The 23,999-nt window shown below is 39.0% G+C and overlaps 1 protein-coding gene across 8 annotated transcripts in view; it reads right to left on the bottom strand.

The window, feature by feature from the left end:
• The window catches only part of cacna1c (calcium channel, voltage-dependent, L type, alpha 1C subunit), a 91,959-nt gene that overhangs the window by 44,861 nt on the left and 23,099 nt on the right, over positions 1-23,999 (bottom strand). For all 8 annotated transcript variants that reach the window (XM_079454672.1, XM_079454674.1, XM_079454675.1 and 5 more), the window contains exons 2-3: positions 19,382-19,724; positions 17,048-17,153 (exon numbers count right to left, since the gene is read on the bottom strand). In XM_079454672.1, the coding sequence (XP_079310798.1) occupies positions 17,048-17,153; positions 19,382-19,724 (449 nt within the window). The remainder of the gene's footprint in view (positions 1-17,047; positions 17,154-19,381; positions 19,725-23,999) is intronic.

The following is a 23,999-nucleotide window of genomic DNA, read 5'->3' as shown; positions in this document are numbered from 1 at the left end:
GAAAAAACTGAGATTTTAAATCAAAACTTAATGTTATAACAAAAGCTGTTTTAATGACAATTCCCTGTATTATTACTGAAGTGATGCTGTTTGAGAGAAATCTAAATAATCAATCGTCACTGTGGTGTTCCCAAAATCCTATTGCATGACATGACTTTCTGTCATGCTTGTCCTGATGTCAACAACAATACTTACCTATTTACTTTAACACAAGTTTGTGGTCTTGCTGTTCACAATTTACCAGTGCAATTTATTTCAGAGACACAATAACTTGATCTCTTGTTAAAACAAGATGACTTGTTTGAGATTGAAATGACTTTTCTTTTCGGATGACATCAAGCACTCTTAACACCTTCCATCCAACCACCTGTCAGACAGAGACGCATATCCTCTCAGCATTTCATTAAACAGACAGTTGCCTTCCGAAGTACTGTACTAGGGACTGTTCAATGTGTTTTGATTTTTACCCAACGACTCACACAGACTCTCAAAGGCACTCAGTGACATTGCCTGCAGTGAACCCAGCAGCCCAGCATAAGGGTTACCAGGTGGCATTCTCTCTCTCTTTTAATGTGCTTTACTGGCACAACAAATTATAATTTCACATATACATTGCCAAAGCTCTACCGACCAAGAAACAGTTATCCTTCACTGATGCAAAATAAATAAGTAAAATATAATGCAAATCATCCTCTCTCTCTCTCTCTGAAGGATGTGCACTCATTCAATCTGCTTTATTTACTGATATTGAGGGATGAGGACATGAGTGATTCATCTGTCTGAGAGAGGAAGGGAGAGAAAGAAAGAAGGAGAGAAAGAAATAGGGAGAGAGAGAGAGAGAGAGAGAGAGAGAGAGAAAGAGAGAGAGAGAAGTGTCTAATGGCATCAATAACACAAAACATGGAGCAATGTGTGTGTGTGTGTGTGTGTGTCTCTAGCATGAGTAATAACGTTGAAGATCTTGACTTTACCATTGAAAATATTAATGCAACCTTCTTGGAAACGCTAGACATAGTTGCTCCTCTGCGCTTAAAGAAGATTAAAAATGACAGACCGACACCGTGGAATAATGAACTCACTCAGGCTCTAAAGAAAGCGGCACGAAAAATGGAGCGCAACTTTAAGAAAACTAAATTAGAGGTATTTCGTACTGCCTGGAAGGATAGCATTAAAAAATACAGGAAAGCCCTAAAAACGTCGAGATCTGCCTACCTTTCATCTCTAATAGAAGAAAACCAGCATAACCCTAGGTTTTTATTTGATACAGTGGCTAAATTAATCAAAAATAAATCGTCAGCGACTTCTGATTCTGTATACCAGCATAGCAGTGATGATTTTATGAACTATTTCACAAATAAAATCCAAGATATTAGAGAAAAAATAACTATGCAACCAGAAGTGAATCCCGCTGAACAAACGACTAACTACAGCGCCTCCAAGGAGAAATTACGTTTATTTTCTACTATAGATCACGATGAACTCTCTAAAATCATTAGATCATCTAAATCAACTTCATGCATGTTAGACCCTCTACCTACAAATCTACTGAAAGAGATGCTCCCAGAAATTATAGATCCTCTACTTAGCATTATTAACTCATCTCTGACATTAGGACATGTGCCTAAAGCATATAAGGTGGCTGTTATAAGGCCCCTTGTCAAAAAAACCCATCTGGACGCTGGAGAACTAGTTAACTACAGACCTATTTCGAATCTACCTTTCTTATCTAAAGTTCTGGAAAAAGTAGTCTCAACTCAAATATGCTCCTTCCTCCAAAGGAATGAGATTAATGAAGATTTCCAGTCTGGAGTTAGAGCACATCACAGTACAGAGACTGCTCTGATCAGAGTTACAAATGATCTGCTTATGGCGTCAGACCGAGGTTGTATCTCCTTATTGGTGCTGCTAGATCTTAGTGCTGCATTCGACACCATTGACCACAGCATGCTCCTACATAGACTTGAAAATGATGTAGGTATTAAGTAAATAGCTTTGAAATGGCTTAGATCTCATTTATGCGACCGTTTTCAATATGTAGCAATAAACAATGAGGCATCACGCAAATCGCAAGTCCAGTACGGTGTACCACAGGGCTCAGTCTTAGGGCCTATGCTCTTCGCATTATACATGCTACCTCTAGGAGATATAATAAAGCGACACGGAGTAAGCTTTCACTGTTATGCTGATGATACGCAACTCTATATTTCCTCGAAGCCTCATGAAACACAGCAATTCCATCGAATAGTGGAATGCATAGTCGATATAAAAAAGTGGATGAGTAGCAATTTTTTATTACTGAACTTGGACGAAGTGTTACTTAACCGCCCTACGTAACAACCAAGAATACTGCTTAACTATTGATGGATCTTCCATAAAACCCTCATCTTCAGCTAAGAATCTTGGCTTTATATTTGATAGTACTCTGTCATTTGACAACCAGGTCGCCAACACCTGTAAAATTGCGTTTTTCCATCTTAAAATTATATCTAAACTACGTCATATGCTGTCACCATCAGATGCAGAGAAGCTTATACATACCTTTATGACATCAAGACTAGATTACTGTAATGCACTATTAGGTGGTTGCCCTGCAGGCCTATTACAAAAACTCCAACTGGTCCAAAATGCGGCAGCTCGAGTTCTTACGCGTACAAAAAAGTATGAGCATATTAGCCCGGTTCTGTCAACCTTGCACTGGTTACCTATAAAGCATCGCATAAACTTTAAAATCTTGCTTATTACCTATAAAGCCTTGCATGGTTTAGCTCCTCACTACTTGAGAACTTCTAACGTATTATAGTCCATCACGTGCACTACGCTCTCAGGTGTCAGGTCAGTTGGTAATACCTAGAATTTCAAAATCAAGTGCAGGCGGCACTTTTTCCTATCTAGCGCCTAAACTTTGGAACAGTCTTCCCTACACTGTCCGGGAGGCAGTGACACTCTGTCAGTTTAAATCTAGACTAAAGACGCATCTTTTTAATCTTGCATACACTACACTATCATAATATTTATATATTTCAAAGATCTAGGCTGCACTAGTTAGATCAACCGGAACCAGGGACACTTCCAATAACAACTGATGCATCAAAGAGTGCAGAACAGTACTCTACTCTCAGCCAGTCTTTTCTTATTGTTCCAAGGTTACCGGAGCTGGCAGGGCGCATTCCAAGGTTACCGGAGCGGGCAGGGCGCAATCCATTCCCAGACCTGACAAATGCTGGACGAAGGACGTGGCGACTATACAAAACTTCAGTCGCTATTAGATTATTAATGATAATTTTAAATCTAACTTTTTTTATTTTGCCTTGTTGTGCAAGCACTGTCGAGCTTGTGCAGAGGCTGCAGTTTTTGCCAGAGGGGATCCCCTGGTTAGGCCTGGTTTCCCTCTGAGGTTTTTTTCTCCTCCAATGAGTTTTGGGTTCCTCGCCACCGTTTGCATACTGTTTTGCACTGTTTGCCTGGCCGGGGGGGGGGGGGGGGGGGGTTGCTGCTAGAATTTGATAGTCTTATTTAATTAACACTGCATTTAGGAATTTATTGTGTGTCTGATATTTGACCTGTGTTTTGACTACCATAACCTTTTATGTTTTACTTATAGTCAATGTTTTCTTGTACAGCTGCTTTGTAACAATGAAAATTGTAAAAAGTGCTATATAAATAAAGCTGACTTGACTTGACTTGTGTGTGTGTGTGTGTAAGTTTGTGAGGGTAATATATGAAGGTCTGTGGGCATCTATGTGGATCTGTGTGTACAACTGACTCAGCTACACACAGACACAACCTCTCCTCTCATTTTTCACCAAACTCTCCGAATCCATATCACATATTTATCACTGCCACCTTCCTGTCAATACACACCTGAAATAATGCAAAGCAGGGTCACAATTTATTGCACCTCGATGCCACACAATCACAGACATGTACAACCAAAACAGCCTAAATATGACGACACAGCATCCGTGACGACAGATGCAGGATTAGTAGCACGACCAAGTAAAGTACTGCACCTCAGCACATAACTCATCCCATACCGTTTCGAGCTACAGAGATGAATGATGCCTTGTTGGAAAGTGGCGTGTCATTATGTTTCCAAGCAAATCCAGATTCCGTGGATTATCAGACTTGCAGACATCAAAATATCCCACTAGAACCAAGGGGTTCGGGCACTTTTGGTTTGCGCCTTATTATATAATGTTATTGTTATAATTGTTGATAATATTTTTACTTAATTCATTATTATTGTTGTTGTTGTTATAATGACTTTGTTATGATTATATACAATAAATATTGTTTTTGAATATATATATATATATATATATAAATACAGCTCAGAATAAATGTCAGAGGTTTGAGTCAACAGTGCTGATCTGAGAGGAAATTACAGAGTGCCAAATACAACTTCCACCCAATTTCCTCTTTCTCAGAGTGATGAAGAAATGATTGTAGAACATAGAGAGATAGCGGGATTGAGAGGTGACAGGAAAAGTCGGTTTGTGTCCAAATCTTAAACTGCGTACACACCACCATCGTCTGTGTGTGGCTATTTTCTAGTAAAATTGAGCAAATCTCAACGCCCACTTCCTGTCGCTAACGGTCACTGTTGTGGGATCTCCTGAATGACATCGCCTCACTTTGTCACTGGCGGTCTGAACTGGGCATTAAGAGTTCATCTGTCAGAAAACACCAATCAATCAGGCTTTATCCAGCTTAAACACACGCATCACTTTCTGTTTCCCTGTGCTCTCATTCAAACACTTGTTTGCTGATGTCAGTAAGGTGTCACGTGTGTGTGTTTATATGCGCGTGTGTGTTTATATGCGCGTGTGTGTAATTAAAGACAGTTGACGTGCAGCACAGATTATCATCATCGCAAATCACAGTTTAATCTTAATCTGAACACCAATCTGCACTCACTCCCATCTTTCGTATACAGACTAAAGCTGTTCCCATGCAAACTACAGTATACAACTGCTACAGTACATTGGCCTAAAATGCGTTTAATATACACCCCAAAGCATAATTCTGACCTTTGAACTTTGACCCGGCTGCCTGTTCAGGGAAAGACAGTGAAAGGTAAAACAAAATTTATATGTATAGATGATTTCATCGGACGTCCGGTCTGGCTAGTGGCTAGTTCTAATCTAAATCTATAAAACACATAATATTACAAACTATAAACAAAAGCAAAAGAGAGAAAATTACATTCAATGTTCTGGACTCCCGGTCTGTTCAAGGTATGTATTTACAGTATAAACAAAGAACCCCCCCCAAAAAACGTATTCATTATGTAAATACAGTTAGCCATAGGAAACTAGTGGCTCTGCACTGACTGTGTGTATGCATTATTTTTTTTTATTATTATTATTATTTTTCTATTAAGATTATACACAGACTATTATTAAGATTTATTGAGAAGAGAAACGTCTACAAACCATAACAAAATAACTTGCAAATGAAAACTAGACTGGACAGCAGAGAGAAGACTGAAAATGAGAAAACCACACAGACATTAACACACACACACACATCAACATCCACGTCATCCATCTTCTTCAACCCCATCACCTACACCTTGAAGAATGACAGAGACACACAGACAGAGAGAGAAAGAGCACGCTGGTACCTCATTAGTATACATATCCATATGAATACAATCTCATCTTGTCATATGTCAAGAATGGCATCAATCTATGGATGAGATGATGTGTACCCGTGTGTGCGCACTATATCTCATGCACTGAAGAGTACAGGTTAACGTCTCAGCTGTGTCATAGCAGTCAAACTCTTCTTAGCCCATGACACAAATCAGCATGCAGTTTAGCATTGACGGTAGGGACCACACAAGCCAATCACATCACAGCACTACTTTCCTCTGCAGTTTCTCCAGCTATTGCTCCTCAAAACAACTCACAAACACACCAAACTAAAATAATACCGAAAAAGGGATATAGAAAAAGCACAGAACTGGGCTGATCATTCGGGATTGGATGCGGTTGCTAGGCAGCACAAAGGCAGCTAACTATAGTTCGGGCCGCAGGGCAAAGGTGGTGTTTGTGTGTAAGTGTGTCTGTTGGGGGCGGCCCCCTGGCAGGCTGAGAGGATGCAGCTGTTCCCCAAATACCCCCCTCCACAAACACAGAGTATCTCTCTCGTCCTATCTCTCTTCCTACTCTTTAACAGTCTCTTTATCATATACTATTAAAAGCTCATTTTTCTAAAGATCCTCAAGAAGACACAAAGTGTTGATCATGTTGCCAAGCAACGTCAACTTTTTTCACAGTTCCAAACACGCACACTGATGCTTTCTGCATCTTAGCGGGAGTCACGTGGAGATCTGATCCAGAACATTCTACAGGTGCAGATGATCGCTTAGTAAGTAAACGCCTCTTCAGAAGTCATTTGGGTTCTGTTCAGAAAGAAATAATGGTTAACTGATTACGACATGATGCACATGTGCGGTACATGTAGCAGGGCAAAGCATTGGTGATACTCTGTGGGATTTAGCAACATTGAGTGCTTGACAGCAATTACGACACAAAACTAGCCAAATTATTTTTATTTTTATTAGCTTTCCTGTGGCTCAGTGGTTAGAGCATGGTGCTATCCATGCCAAGGTCAGAAATAAATGTATCGTATAATGCAATGTAAGTCGCTTTGGATAATGTAAACGGTCATTACTTCTGGAGAACACAAAAGAAGATATTTTGAAAAATGTTGGTAACCATAAACCAAGGGTCCCCACTGACTTTCATTGTATGGACACAAAACTAATGCAATGGGAACCAAGTCAATGGGAACCAACGGTATTCTGTTACCAACATTTTTCATAATATCTTCTTTTGTGTTTTGCAGAAGAAAGAAAATCATACAGGTTTGAAATGACAAGAGGACGTATAAACAATGATAGACTTTTCATTTTAAAGGTGAACTATTTCGATTTCGACTTGCATACTGCTACAATATTAAAAGCCGTATTGCAGTATCAGGTTTGAAAACATAACCACAGGCTGTGGTCTTTAGGGACAAGAGAATAACGTCTGCAATTTAATGTAATCATTTAGCAGATGCTTTTAACGTTAAGGTTAAAGTGTCTTGTTCAAAGGCTCAATAGAGACGGATTATGGAGTCGCTGCATTGTGCATCCCCTTCATTACTCTGCTCACCACTTATTCCACACTACACTACGGTTCTCATCGGGCAACACTGTGGGGCACTTTAACCGTTTGAACTTGAGACACTATAAAAGGGTTTAAAGGTTACGTAAACGTACCTTACCTTATTTTCAATAAACACACATCACAACAGATACACGGAAGTATTCACAGCACTCCGCTAAATACACAACAAGGAAAAAACTCCACCAGACGCCATGGGATGGAGACGGCTGCTTGATCAAATCAAAAGCACACCTGCGGTGGTATAGTTAGTGGTAAGCAAAATCCCACAAGGAATAATCCCCATTGTGCCCTTGTGCATTGAGCAGGGTACTTAACCTCGGTGTACTGAAAGTCGCTTTCAATAAGAGTCGACCAAATGACTAATTAAGAAAATTAATAAGTAATTAGGCAAGACAACACGTTCAGAGGTTGCATCATCAAGTTAATCTACAAATCTACTTTTCATCTAAAGCTTTTATGAAAAACTTCAGAATCGACCACGTGTAGATGGCATTATATTGTTTTCTTTTCAAATAAACACAACTAACTAAACCCCTGTCTTAAAGGGACAGTTCACCCAAAAATCATAATTTACTCACCCTCAGATTGTTACAAACCTTTATACATTTCTTTGCTCTGCTAAACAAAAATGGAAGTTATTTGGAAGAATGTCATTAACTAAACAGACCTCATTCTGCATCAACTTCCATAATAGGGAGAATAAATACTATGGGAGACAATGGGGGATTAGATCTGTTTGTCATTCTTCCTAATATCTTCCTTTGTGTTTAAATCTGAGGGTGGGTACAAGATGACAGAAATTTCCTTTCGGGTGAACTATCCCTTTAAACTCCAGAATGTATTCAAACATCACCATCTCCTCCTCAATGTGACCTGTATAAGCTCACAGAATCTAAACTCTCCCTCTACGCAAGCACTTCAGGGTTACAGTGGAACATGGCCAGCCACAGGTTTGTGTGGCCTCCGCCGGCGGTCATTACCGACCTAATGCATTGATTCAAGACCAGACATCAACGGCCGAGATTAAAATTCAACCGTCCGGTGACAATGACAGACTTGTCCTTCCCTCCCGGCCACCGCTGGAGGAAGCAAGACAGCGCAAGGTCATGAGCTCATTCTTATTAGTGTGTGAGATGGAAACTGCAAGAGAGAGAGAGAGAGAGAGAGAGAGGGGAGCTTAAGAGTGGGAGCTGATTCATTATTCATAGTTCAGCCACCGTTTGTATTAGAACATCAGCTTGCAGCCACCGGCCGCAAAAACTGGGTTACCTCCCCCGAGCCCTAACAACAGGAGAGAGGAAGAGGAGAAGAGGAGGAAGGGACAGCGGTGTAAAAAGGTAATAGGCATGAGGAGCGATATGTCAGTAATTCGCAGAATTACCACCCTACAACTACACAAGTGTCCTTCACAAAGTGTGGTCAAGGTAAGGAGAGTGAGGGATCATAAATGATGTGGGAAAGAGAGAGAGTGAAAGAGACTCTTCTCACTCGTCCTCAATCTGAAATCCCAGAGCAAGGTGAGTTAGTGTAGGACACGCTTGTGTTCTCTGGCGCCGGTCGCTTCCTTCGTTCGTTTCTCGGGGACACACTGTACCAGGTTGCGTGCCGATAAATCTCAGGCACACGGGCAATGATGTAGCTGTACCGTTGGCCGCAGGACAAGTCGTTTAAATCAGTCAATATGATTTCTTATGATCTGAATGTTTAATAAACAGCAGTCTGACGCAGGTGGGCGTTTAGTCACATGCTGTTACGATACTGTGTTCAGGCTGATAAAACCACACATGGCTCCCACTGCTCCCATAATGCACTGTGTCTTTGTGCCTGGCATTAAATATGCATCCGAAGAGGAAACTCGGACACAAAGTACATTTATGATTCACTATACAAATCTTCTCATTTCAGGGTCATGGCTGTTAAGGAGTAAATAAGGGTCTGGGATAGGGGGTTGTAAACTGCATTTACACCTACTCCTAACTTCAATCTCATGTGATCCAATCACAAGTAGACGGCACTAAATAGTAGCGCAAGCAGGCTCCAAACGTCTTTGCATGTTGATGTTAGTGTTAAGCAGTGACACAAAGGTTGTGTGTGAGTATGCTGTATATATAATGTATGAAGTCACAAAATCACGGACACCGCGCACAATAAAATCCATTCAAAAGTGCTCACAGGAGAGGCCTGTTAATATCAGGTGTAAACAGCAGTCCGTCCCAGCTGACCCCTTGTGATCTGTTGATCTAATACTGATGTTAATAATAGGTGTAAACAGGGCTTTTGCTAACTGCACTACAAACACACGGTCGCAGGATCAGGGTACAAACTGCTTTGGATTACACCTGGATAAAGTCAGTCTTTATTATCAAACTACATGTTTTAATACATTATTTTAAATATCAAACAACCACATTGCAACATGCTCACATTGTAATGCGAGCCCAACACCAGATGTACCCCCCCAACAATGTACACTACCGCCAGTGCCGCTGCTAGCCATTTTGGTGCCCTAAGCATAATTCCATTACGATGTTCCCCCCACCCTGATTTTATTGTTTATTTTTGCCAGTTTAACTTTTTATTACCAAACATATGTTTGGCCGTTTTTTTTTACATATACATGGCTAAAATGTGCCTGCCTAATAATATTTCTATAGCCTAATGAATTATTAATTAATTTTTTTCATTAGGCTATTTTTGGTGCCCCCTCAGCACTTGGTGCACTAAGCACAGCAAGTGATGCACATGGTGGGAGCGGCGGCGCTGACTACCGCCACGGAAGCAACAAGATTAAAGGTTTATCATTAAAGTAATTCAGCCGGCATCCATACACACATAAATTCACCTTCGCCTCACACATGCACACTTTCTATGCGGCATGTATCAAACATCTGTTGCATTCGCCATGCACAGCCACAGTGTAACAACAATACACATACAACACTCCACATACTAGAACCTCACTGCTGAATTTTTAGGAAGGACCTTCTAAACATTCTCTGTGATCAAAAGAATTTCAGATCCTCTTAAATTGAGAAATGCTTGAGATGCTGGAGAAATCAGCAGTAATCATTTAGAAATGAACAGGACAAAGTCAGACCGATTTTATTTGCTCAATATCAGAGAATTATACGACAAGGCACAAACTAAACAAGTAATTACTTCAAGACCTTGCTGGAGACAAAAAAAGACAGGAGGGATTTTGGAACAGCACAAACCAAATGAACAGTATAACATTGCACAGAACCGTTATCTTCCTGTTAATATACACAAAAAAATATTCAGTAGCTTAGTAATTATCACAAAAATAAACAGCTATAAAAATGATTAAAACATGTAATAAGTTAAGTGATTTTTTTGTGGGACATATTAAATATATCTAAAATGTGCATAGCCTATATTATTTAATTAAAAAAAAAATTGTTATTTACACTAATATTTTTGGGTGAACTAATAGAAATATTTTAGTTACTCAGATTTCCTTTTTTTTAAACTTACATTTACTCAATTTAAACAGCTTATTTCAAAGCTTTAACATTTTACACAGTTTTTTTTTTGGGTAAATCGTTTCACCCTAAAATCACAGTTACACTTTTTAGGGTGTATATAGCATATCTACATTTGGTTCTTCACAAACTATGTATTTTAAAACTGTGTGATATCAGTGCAAGGAAAAACACAGGAGATAGATTTATGTGGAGCCTTAAATGTCAGCAAATATCACGGCTCTCCATATACGAGTAAAAAAACGAAAGAAAATAAGAAGAATATGCATTGCATCTTGACAACCACGTGACATTGCCATGGTTAACCCAACAAAAAAGTTAAAACATGTGCTTAGATAAACAAATACTGTAGATGGGTTACTACGGGTAAGATGGATAGACAGAATGATTATTTTTCACTTCCTCAGCAGGAGAATCAAGGAACGAAAGAAAAAGAGAGGAATAGTTGTTAGCTCTTTAACAATGACCTCATCTAACGGAGTGGAAATTTCCTGGTAGGCATGGTGACAGCAGCGGAGAACATTCAGCGAGAGCAGACACCATCTCACTACACCACATCACAGTGAAGGAAAGATCGTTCTCCTCTCTCTCTCACACACACCACATCCTCATCGGATATAGAGCACAAAACTTGATGCATTGAAGTGTTTAGCTGGTCAGGTTTAAGCTCTACTTGGTTGCAGTACACAATGGAGCACTAGAGTGCGCTGTTCAAAGAAGAGAGAGAGAGAGAGAGACAGTGTGTGTATGTGGGTCACTCCGTGCACTGGTGATGTTTTTAAGCTGCCTTAAAATACTGCACCATCCCCACAGAGCTCCGACCCTTTCCCACTCTCTTCCAACACACCTTCATCACACATACATACATCTTTCACACACCCCCATCACACCCTACACACTAACCATGGCACATCTTTAACCAGACCCGCTCACACACTCCTGCAGGCTGAAGAGGGATGCACATGTGTTGTGTAGGTTGTGTATTGCAGTGAAGGGAGAATGGATCTTGTCTAAATATGATGCCTTTGTGTATAAAACGGGCAGAATGTGAACTGGCCTGTCGCCAGAGTCTCAGCGACAGCAGTTTTCTCACAGCGCTCTAAAAATAAAAACGCCTTTATTTCAGATCTGACCAATCAGACAAATCCTGCACTATAAAATCACAAACACTCAACACAGGCACATATACAGTACTTAACATGTATACATACAGCCTGCGGAATATACAGACACATACGAATATATTCATAACATATACCTACTCAAGACATACATCGCGTGATTATCGTCCCGGTGTGGACAAGTCTTAAGACATATTGGTGTGAAGTTCCCTCTTATTTTACTATTTCCTGATGTCCAGGCGTTTCTGTCACACACTGCTATGCAGGTGTCACATTCTGCTAACAGGTACCACGTACCGACGGAGCTCACAAAGTCCTTGTTTGACAAAGTCAAATCCCTTGTATCCTTTGGAAGTGCCCTGACAAGTAACCTTGATGCTCAGAGTCTTTTTCTGGACCGAGCTCGCTCAAGCATAAACACACTGTTAGATGTCGCTGTAGATTAGCAGCACATTACTGTAAAAATCCACAGTACAATACTGCATCTGTATATTACAGTAAAATACTGCAGCTCATAATGCATTCTGGTTAATTTTCATTGAGCGGGAAACTTTTACAGTAAATTTTGGTCTCGCTGTAACCTCGCTGTAGCTTTGCTGTAACGTGTAACGAAAGTGTGCCACAACGTCATCACGTCAAATCACACAGAGCCCATCCTGGCTGCAGCTGGAGGAGGATAATCGATTTCTGGCTGTTTGGTAAGTTTTTAGTTTGGTTTATTTTATGTGTTTCATACAAAAAAATTATTTTGTTTTTGTATTTTGCACAACAGTTTGTCACAGTGTTGTTTTAAACGTGGAATGAGAGAGATATGGTCGCCAACAAACGACCATATCTCTCTCATTCCACGTTCCTCAGAAATTAAACTAAGTCAGCCCACTGCTTAAACCCGTTTTACACATCTCACTTAATGAATATAGGATTATTTCAACCATTTATGAGGGTTTTGGTGAGTTTATTTTCTGTCGAATAGTTGAAGTTCGTTTATAATGGCGAGCTAGGTAAACCGACTTGTATTTGGTAATAGAAAAACTCGCGTTTGTGTTCAGATAAAATAATCTTTGACCAATTCAACTAAGATTCCTCCTAAATAAATCTCATACGAAATAACAAAGTCACTGTAAAGTAGCCCACACAGCTACCATACTGCTTTACACAAAATGAAACCTCATATTTAACTGTGATGAGTGCGATCCATACAGATTTCATTACTAACAGATTTATAAATGTGTTTGCGGCGCTTATTTCTGTATTTACGGTATATCCGCAGAAGCAGATATGATGTTCTTTAGAGTGTTTTACATTCAGTTGGCCAAAAAGTTTTGTATGACAATATATTTGTAGCGATATTGCTTCAAACATCTCAAATCAATGCTCGTACTTTGCCAGAGAGCGCTGCTGACTCCGCCTTTACGTAATGACGCTGTACGGAAAGAGGAGCGCGATCAGCTTTAAATGCATTTCCAAAAACACATTGACTTTCGCTACACCAACGGTATAGAAAATGCAATCCCAAATATTTGAACTCTTAATGTTAATGTATACAGGGGAAAACATTTAAATGATCATTTTGCTACATTTTTGATTGACTATCTTAAGCGTATATAATAAACAGAATGGTTTCTAAATTTCAGCAAGTAACATATCATTATATATTTTTTCTTACAGCTCTAACGTCACAGTTTGGTCCACTTTTGCACCCTGGGCTTATGAGTTTCTGTAAGTATTCACCATGTATATATAATACAACTTTTATTCAAATCTGTTTCTGGTTTTACTTCTGACTTTTTAGTAACACTTACAATAAGGTTATATTTGTTAACATAGGATGTTAATACATTTTAACATTTGGCAATACATTTTTAAATCAATCAATTTATCGCTGTTCACATTAGTTAATTCATAATGAATTCTCAAATATTATTAATGTTGAAAAATATATTGTTCATTGTTAGTTCATATTATCTAAACCATTAATAAATGTTATGGAATAAAACCTTATAGTAAAGTGTTAATGAATTTTCTTTCACCATTTACTTCACAATTTGTAATTATTTCTATGGCTAACAGATTTTGTTATTTTTGGCTTTTTGTGTTACAGTCTCACCATTGATATTTTGGCTGGATTTGGTCATTTTTAAACCAAGCAAGTCATCCCAGGATGTCCAGTTACAACTGCAAGTCATGTAGTTTCTCGACAAAAATACCCACACCCACACAACACTCTCACACACAACACTCTCACACAGCCACACACAACACTCTCACACACAACACTCTCACACAGCCACACACAACACTCTCACACACAACACTCTTACACACGACACTCAGTTTGAATGGAACATTTTAACTACAGACCAGTGTTTTCTTTGCCAGTGTTAGATGAATCCTGTCACTTTGTTGCTATTGTTTGTTTTGATATGTAATGTATGAATATTTTTGCTCACTTAAATGTTGTAATATATATAGTAGTCAACATTTGAAGTGGGTCAAAAAAGTTACAAGAATAGGTATTGTTCTCGCCTTTTTGATCCACTTTAAATGTTGACTACTGTACATAGTCATTATATGTTGTTAATGTAATACATCATTCTTCAATACTGTTTTAAATGTTTTAATACTTTTTGTTTCAATGAAATGATTCAATAAAAAATTTGCCTGGATTGCCTTTTGATTCATAATGTCAAGTATAGCAGTTTTATAATATTAATAACTACAGATTTATATCCAAACTAGCTAAAATATATAATAATATTTGTAATTATTGCCAATACAAATTAAATAGTAATTTGTCAATATAGGTATTACAGTAAATTGCAGTAAAAATATAGTAAAAATACAGTAAAGTACTGTGTTGTATCTATACAGCAATATTTTTTTGTACTGTAGTAATCTATTACAGTACAGCACTGTAAATCAAAATACAGTAACTTACTGGCAACCGTGCTGCCAGTAAGTTACTGTAAAAATACAAGCAAATCGTTAACAGTGCACTTATTGACTTCATAGTTGTTCCAATGTACTGTAAACACACACACGCTCACCCTAACCGTGTGAGGTACCGCTAACAGTGTCGAGATAGCGACAAGTTCTTTGTCTCAAACTGATATCGCCTTCTCCTCTCCAGGTTGGCTGTATAATCGGTTACCACGGTAGCTGTGCATTTTACCATCTCCAGGGATACCATAGCCATGACAACCTCATCAAATGAATCCATTCATAGCCCATACTGATAAGCATAAGGGTGCATCTATCAAATGAAGGAAGCTGTATTTGTGTTGTTATGATGGGCCATTAAGCCACAGGCTGTGCGCCGTGGTAAAAGCACAGACATTTGCTGGTTACAGGTTTCCACTTTGTTGACTTCAATGGAGAAAATGCATAATGTAGCGTTAGATCTCAGAGCGGATAGCTGGATGGATTATAGTAACTACGGCTACGGCATGAATCTCCGAGAGATCTGTAAAGTTGTTTATGGAGCGTGACATCCAGATTACCCACGCACACGTTCTGCATTCATCCATCCTAAATGTACTGTACACAGAGCAGGAGCACACAGACTGTTCTCCAGTTTCACTGCATTCTGCACTTCAGATTCAAAATGTAATAAGAAAAATTTTAAAAAATTGAGTGCAATTGCATCATTCAACCAACAGATCCTACCATCCATCATCGTGACCATAAATCATCAAAACCATCACAATAACCCCATATCTATTACGACAACAACTACTGTACCCTCCTCACCACCCCAAATCATCATAACCATTAAATTTCTACCACCACCATATCACCATCACCAGATCAAAAATCATCATAAACTTAAGGTTGTGAATCGAAAATGTATTCCAATTACCAAATCAGACCCTTTGTGTAAAAATGTTCTCAACTCCGCTTATCGATTCCAAAATGTGAAGTTTCATATACACAGATTTCCAGCAAAAACCGGGGATGCAATCTGCCAGGCCCTCCCAGTGTTGCGAAGTCGTTTTTTCTTTACCCTTTTGAAAAAAGTTAGCTTAAATGGTTTACCAAATAGTATTTTTAGAGGAAAATCAAGGGGTTGATTTTTTTACGCAGATCTGGCAACCGTGGAACCTTCCCGACAAACACAATGTACATGTCTGCGCTACTAAACAGCAGAAAGTGCTCTAAAAGGATAAAAGACGAAATGTCTGATCATCAGTGACAATTGTTATGACAAAATATCAGCAGAGCATCTGAACAATAAATAAACATCACAAGCACCTTGAGCCACATAAGAAAATGTTGTTTTTATTCGGTGTAAACTAACATAGTCAGAGTTAAAGGGATGTTTACCCAAAACTGAAAATTCTGTCATCTTATACTCACCCTCAGGGTGTTCCAACCCGAATACATTTCTTTGTTCTGCTAAACACAAAGGAAGATATTATGAAGAATGTTTGTAACCAAACAGATCTCATCCCCCATTTACTGACATAGTAAGGAAAATAAATACTATGGGAATCAGTGGTTGATGAGATCTGCTCGGTTACTGACATTCTTCCAAATATCTTCCCTTGTGTTTAGCAGAACAAAGAAATTTAAACAGGCTGGATACAATCTGAGGGTGAGTATATGATTTCATTTTTGGGTGAACTATCCCTTTAAAGGAATGTGCATGTGAAAACTTGTGACCTGCTGATATCTAATTTAAAGCTCTTAGGAAAATTAACCATGTTTTACTATAGTAATCATGGTTTAACAATTGCATCTGTAGTAAAACCACAGTAACCATACATTTAGCATAGTTTTATTATAATAACTACGAAAATTTTACTTTTATTAAACTTAAGCTCTGGCAAAAGGGTAGTAAATACGACAATATGGTTGCTGCACTTACTGCTTACTTGCCAGTAAGACATATTGACATTTTAATCGGAAATATTACTCTATTGTCAAAACACTGCACATAAATACATATATTTTTGCAAATAAATCAATAAGTAGGCTAAATGACCACACGGGTTTTACTTATATTTTTTCTAAACTGGGAATCGATAAGCAGAATCAGAATACCCAACCCTAAACCATCACACCATTAATATCACCACTATTATAATATTATCAAAACTATATTCACAGTCATCCCATCACCACTACAGTATAACTACAATCCCATCAATACCATTATCACCATCATATTCACAATCACAAATAAATGAATCATCATATTGCTCGTGTATGAGTGAGTGTTGTGGGGCAGAGTGTCGCTTACCAGGTTGGAGTTGGTTGCGTTGGAGTCGTCCTCAGGGAAAGGGATGTAGACAGCTAAGGCCACACAGTTTGCAAAAATAGTCATCAAAATTATGATTTCAAACGGTCTGCGTAGTCAGCGTTAAAGAAAATGACATCAAAGCTGGTTTACAAGCACCACAAGATACGCACATAATATACATGTGAACTCATAAGAGCAAACAAAAATCATTTGAGCTTTTTTGTTCCTGTCCAATTTGTTCCCTTGTTAATAATGCAGGACTTGTCAAAAGCCTGGCCTCCATCAAAACAACAATCGTAACCCCCTCCTTATTTCCCCCTGACCCCCCCCCCCCTCTCTCACTGGTAGGATTGTTTGTTTGGCTTTCAGTTCTGCTGGAAATGCAATCAAACTGTGTCATCATTTGTTACAGAAATGGATTTCTCCGAGATGGGTGTTGAGTCGCATGGCACGTGTGCTGAGGAGAAACAGATGTGGTCTTGTTTTTCTGGATGTTTCTCTTGTATCTGCTGTCTGGGCCTTGAGTTACGACTCTCTGGGGTTAGTCCAGAATTACAGAGCCCCAGACCCCGTAACCCGTTTACATAAACATGCTTGTAGATCAGTAGTTCTAGGTCCCGGAGGAAGCAAAAACAGACCACTGCTTACTGAATTTTATCTTTAAGGGTCACGGAAGGTTAACATTTCTATATATGAAATTTGCTTGACTATTCGACTGTACTGTATGTATTGTAGGAGGGGTCAACGTGCATGTGCGTTTGTGCGCGTGTGTGGGAGGGGTGAATATTTCAGTGTTTATTTGTGCGCGTGTGAACCTGTTCAGCCTGTTGAGAGAAGCCGTTGGCATGGCAACGCAACCAAAGCAGGAAAGATGGGCTCTGGAGTCTCTGGAGAACCAGATCCAGTCGAGTGGGCGCGAGAGTGAAGACACATGGACGGAGTGAGCAGAAGAGAAACGTTTTAGAAAATATCCTACAGAAATTAATGATGGAAATCTGTTTCAGTCTACCCGGTTCAGTCGTTTCCTTCACAACGCTTGTGGATTTACGAGATGGTATGATCAGTTCTTGGCAGAAGCTGTGAATGGGTTAGCTGGAGCTCCCATTTTCGGATGAATGAAGCATTTTTCTACCTAAATCAATCCTCAATAAGTGACTGGTCAGGGGTTTGAAAGAGTCTCTCGTGGGTGAAAATATGACATAAAACCACAATAGAGAGAGAGAATGTAAGGAGGGAAACATTATTGAGGAACACACTGTCCTAACAGTCCTCTTTGTCCACTTTGGGATTAATCTCGATTCATTTTGGAATTATATGCAATACAGACTCATAGATACACATGCCAGATGCATTAATCCAAAGCGATTTTTACATTTGTGGGTTTACTTAATCAGTATGTCTCCTGGGTATCAAACCTATTTAGTCGGTGTTGCTAATAGTGACCTTGTCTGTCAAGCTCTAAGAATGACCGATATAAGTAATAATTTCAACATTGATTTCCTAGTCGCCTTAAACTATATATTTACTTACAATTTTCCACTTCAGTGAGCTGTCACGTGGCTTGAAAAGACCTGGCAGAAGTTAATTTAACCACTTCAATCAATTCTAAATGTTTGTATGTGTAGGAGGTTTACAGATTTGGCGACTATGAAATGTTGTAGAATAGAAGGTCAAAATTCCTGCTCCTCTTGTCTGTGTTTCAATAACAGTTTATGTGTTTGGAAGACACGTGTGAGTAAAAAATGTAAATGCATTTGAAAAGAACAACGTGAATTCGCGGTTACGTATTTTCCGCAAATGTATGAATTACAGCTAAAAATGATTTAATCGTTGATGTTAGTTTTGGCCCCACAGTACACCAGTGCACTGGTTTTAACCTTTACAGCATTACACTTCCATTCAAAAGTCTAGGGTCACTTGACTGAAATGATCCTTAAAACATGTGTCCGAATGTTTGATATGTTGAATGAAAAATGAATGTTACTAAAACTTACATTGTAATTTATTTAATTACTAAAGCAAGACCAAATAATGAAAAAGCAGCCAAATAAACCCCAGAATAGATGGAAAGTCCATCAATACACTTTAAAAGCATCACGGGGTAAGAAGCTGGCTGATGAAGGGGTTACTACAACATAGTAGTCAGAGTGAAAAAAGTGTTTAATTATTTAGCATGCTTAATAGTTAAAGTTGATGTAAGGCTATAGTTTTGATGAGTTCACAATTGAAATGTGGAAATAATATTTAAAAAAGAATGAGTAAGTGACCCTTAACTTTTGCACGGTATAGTGTATGTGCTCTTTCATGTAGCACATTTATACATGTAAAGGATACTTCCATTCCACAATATTGATGCACGCCCTGCGGATGGGGTTTTTAAGAGTGAGGCAGAGAAGGGCTCGGGGTGGACGTGTGGAGGCAGTGCTGGCCTGTTTCTTGGGTTTGGTGTAGTGCTGGCGTTTACGCTGCGTGGAGGTCACGGTGGAGATCGGGGCTGTGGTGGTGCCCATGAGCTTGGCCTGCCGTGCCGCGTCGATGGCCGCCTGCCAGCTGAGGGGGGCGCCAGGGGTGGGAATGTGTTCAGGTGCAAGTCCCAGCACCCCGCCCCCACCTCCCACCCGCTCGTCCTCATTCAGACTGGCAACCGGAGCCAACGACGGACTGGAATAGTTGGAGCCTGTAGAGGAGAGAAAAATACATTGAATAAGAAATGCAAAAGAGAAATGCAAGATTTAAACTTTGCGAAAAATGCACCGCGCCATTTTGTTCTGTTTAAATGAAGACACTGAAAATGGTTAAAACACCGAAAAGAGTTTTTCATGCCATCAATAGCTTTTTTTTGGTGATGCACAACATATGCATGTTTTACGTGCTTTTACATTTGTATGTCCCCTAAGCAAACCAATTTCAACTTTTTCTTTTAAGGTTGTATAAAGGACTCAATAACGTTGTCCCTATTTGTTTTTATTAGATTACAAATGTGTATTAGAGTAATTATTTGGTATGCTGTGGTTTAAATTTTTTTCCATCCATCCATCCATCCATCCATCCATCCATCCATCCATCCATCCATCATATAGAAAGGATTTAAACAGCAAAACTGTATAAAAAACATTCTTTGTAGTCAGTATTTTGTCTTTTAGAAATATCTTCGACATTGTTAACATTGTGAGACAAGCCAAAATACACTGGTTAAAGGATATTTGGGCAAGGCGTTTTTTTCTAAAAATCTGAGAGTCAAAGGTGCCCTTAACTGAACAAACACTAATGTACCTTGGGTTTACAATATCAGATGAGAATAACCTATAAACTTGTAATTTAAAGGGATGGTTCACCCAAAAATTTCTCTCATCATTCTTTAAAATATATTATTTTGTGTTCTGCAGAAGAAAGAAAGCCATACAGGTTTGAAATTACATGGTGACTAAATTATGACCATTTACATTTTGGGGTAAACTACCCCTTTAACTGGTTTACCATCAGTTAATACTGGTATTTAATCTGTTCATTTAATCATTTAAATCAAACAATTGCATCTGATATCGACCGTTTGAACTAGCCAATAGCAACCGAGAATTCCTATGACATCACACTAAACATCACACATGGCAGTGGACAGTGTCATCTCCATCTGCAGTCTAAGCGTGTCGAATCCAAAGTGAGCCAGCATCAACCAACACACTGCAATGTGTTGTGTCATGAGTCTGTGAGGAATGAGAGACGGAGTGCACAGAACTGACAATTTTTTATCTCTACCCTTTCCCCTCTCCCTCTCTTTTATAGCCCATTAAACAAGCCAAAGCCTGAATTGAAGCATCATGTAAAAATGACTTCAGTGAAAGCTCTGTCTCTCCAAAGTTAAAATCCTAAACCTGAATTTAATTCAAGCCTAAAGTCTGAACTTTTTTTAATGTATACATTCTCTAGCTCATCCCAGGCTATAACACAGAGGCCCGGTTTCACAGACAAAGCTTAGCTTAAGCCAGGCCTTTGTGAAATTAGAATATTTAAGTCGCTTTTAATGATATGCCTCAGAGAAAATTATTACTGGTGTGCATCTTGAGACAAAACAATGGCACTGGCATATTTAAAGATATGGCAGGGCGATTTATTTTCAGTTAAAATAGCTCAAACTTTCATTTTAGTCAGGACAAGTCTCAAGCCTTGTCTGTGAGAACAGGCATAAGCTGTTAGCAAGCCCTTCCTAGGCTGATTTTCGAGAAATGTAGACGGTATATGCTTGAATGGGACACATTGGGTCAACCAATGACAAGTTCAGGGCAGATCTGTTTGTCCAACTAATGGAAGATACAGGTAGACAAGTGATTACATATGTTTTCTTTAAGTGTTCTATACACATTAATAGAAAGTGCTGAAAGTAAGGTTTCAATGGTGTATGTTTAAGAGTACAACCACTACTCGACAGTTGTTGCCCTTGTTATCCATTATAAATGAGCACTTCGCAATAGCATTTGAAAATGTTGTCTCTAACTACCGTAGCAACATCATGCTCTGTATAAGGGACTTTCAAAAGGAGGACACTCAGTTACTCATCCTAAAGTGCCCACAGTGGATTTACTCTTGAGGGATGCACTCTCTCTATCCTTATTTCGGCTCCTTATCGCGAGACACACACGGACGTGCTTGCATTAAAACAGAGAAGGACAAAAACCGCTACACACACACTTGCCACATAACATTTGTAATGCCACATTTACACATGAACACAAAAAGGTATTTGGACTCAAAAACATCCTCCTGATGGATAAACAGATTCATATTATGCGGAACAAAGAACAGCAAGCACACCACAGGCACCAGGAGTTGCCTCCTCTCACGGATCTGGGATTAGCACGAAGTTTCTTTCAAGCTCTTAACTAAAGGGTCATAAAACAATAAAATAGACAATGTACATAAACAAAATGTTAAAAACAAAGGGGTGGGTAATGCTTGTGAACACGATACAATATGAATTGCCTTCCAAGACGGCTTATATAAGATCAAAACACCACTGAACACAGTAACCGTCGAAACGCTACCATGACAAACTTATCGATTTTCTCTGCAGACATGTCAAGTAATCACACATGCTGTCACTCTCTCTCACACGTCCTGTCCCTTTGTTAATCCAGCAATTTCTCTGAAACAGCACAAGCCGTCATTGCTAGTTCTAACACAAAGTGTTTTCGAAACACTTCCTTTTTCTTTAATTATTTAAATATTTCCCAATGACCATATAACGAAACAATATTACATTCATCATTTTGCCATTATGACCGTATATAAGCACATTGTGATAACACACACATCTGGTTTATTATATCCGTGGGGAGAGTCCATATATGCGTTATGATTGTTATACTTCACAAACTGTATACTTTATCCCCAACCCCTAGACCTAAAGATCAACGAAAACTTTTAATGATTTAGATTTTTTTTAAAGATTGTTTAAAAAAAGAAAAGGCCCCCCACACACACACTCTTCAGTGTTAATCTAGTGTAGTGCGTGTACGAATGTATTACATACAATTTGAGAGAGAGTTAAGGTTATGGTATTGGATGGAGGCGTAGTATTTGAGGGAAGTCTTTCTGTCCCCAAGAACCAATGAAGATCATTAATCGACAGAATATTCTAACTACAGTAAAAATAAAATGAAGTAAAAGAAATAAAAAGTTGTGTCTGGAGGACACTTTTACAGCATGATGACAGCAAAAAGATCCAAGGACCGGATGAGACAAGGACTTTGTAAAATTGACACACACAGACGACTGGTTTAACCATCCCATTAAAATGCACCTGCACACAGACAAAAGGCCAGAATAACCCACATTTACAGAAAGGAACAGAGGTACAGGGTAACAGCAAGAGAGAAAAGACCTTGCTTTGTCACATCCCAGCATACATCCTGAACGAAGTTTGTTCAGCTGAGAGACTCTTCAAGCTCTAAACACCCTTATGTATATTTATGAAGGTCTGTTGGAGCAAGGTCAAGTTTCAGCATCAGTCAAGGGGTCAGAATTTCGCCAGCATGGTCCAGTTAGACTCTGCAGGCTAATGCTGTTACAACATCTGTCATTTCCACATGATTTAATTGGAAAATAAATTTGACAAAGATTTCTGAAAGCAAACTTTTATCAAAAGCAAAAATGTCGCAATGGAAATGGTTTACTTACAATGTCAATAGCTTATATAATCACTATTATTTCATCAGCATTGACTGGCGCCAGATTTTTTTTATTAAAATAATATAATTCAATGTGTAGTCTAGTACGAAATAATGTAATTTTTTCCACATCACGAACACTTTCAGGAGATTAAGTGTCAGCCGAGACTCTACGAGTATACATCTTTGGGTCCAGTAAAATGTAAAAAAAAAGACTTTTGTAATTATCAGAACATTTTAATGTGAGATAAAGCCCTTTGGAGCAAGGTTGAGCTTTGTGTAATTAAAGTGTCATCGTGATTTCATGCGTGTGGGGTCAATGTGGCACAGAGTCATCGCTGGATGATATCATACCTGCAGCAGTGAGCTCTAAACCACAAAATATCTGTTCATGACTCAGCGGGGAATTCTGGGAAATGGAGTTTGATGACTCTGACGCTTTACAGCCAAAAAGCTCAAATAAATAACTCAGAGACCCAATGACATGAGAATAATAAGCAATGACATCACAATGATGGTGAGATACAAAGAGGAATTTAGCGTCTCTGTTTTTCTATTACACCACACAACTTAAAAAGAGAAAGTCAGTAACGCAGCGTGTGTGTAGCGAGAGAAGCAGAGATACAGTACAAGGGCAATGCTTTAGGATGCACATTCATCGCCCAACTCTGCCATAATGCTGTGTGTGAGTGCAGGGTGAGTGGGCGGAGCACACTGAAGGTGTCACCATAACCATCTGTTCAATTACATCATTGCTATCAAAGCCAGCCAATCAGATCGAGCAGCTC

Source organism: Barbatula barbatula (genome assembly GCF_947034865.1).
Source record: "Barbatula barbatula genome assembly, chromosome: 4".
Taxonomy (NCBI): Eukaryota; Metazoa; Chordata; class Actinopteri; order Cypriniformes; family Nemacheilidae; genus Barbatula; species Barbatula barbatula.
The sequence above is the reverse complement of the archived record's forward strand: the minus strand, read 5'-3'. Positions and strand labels throughout refer to the sequence as shown.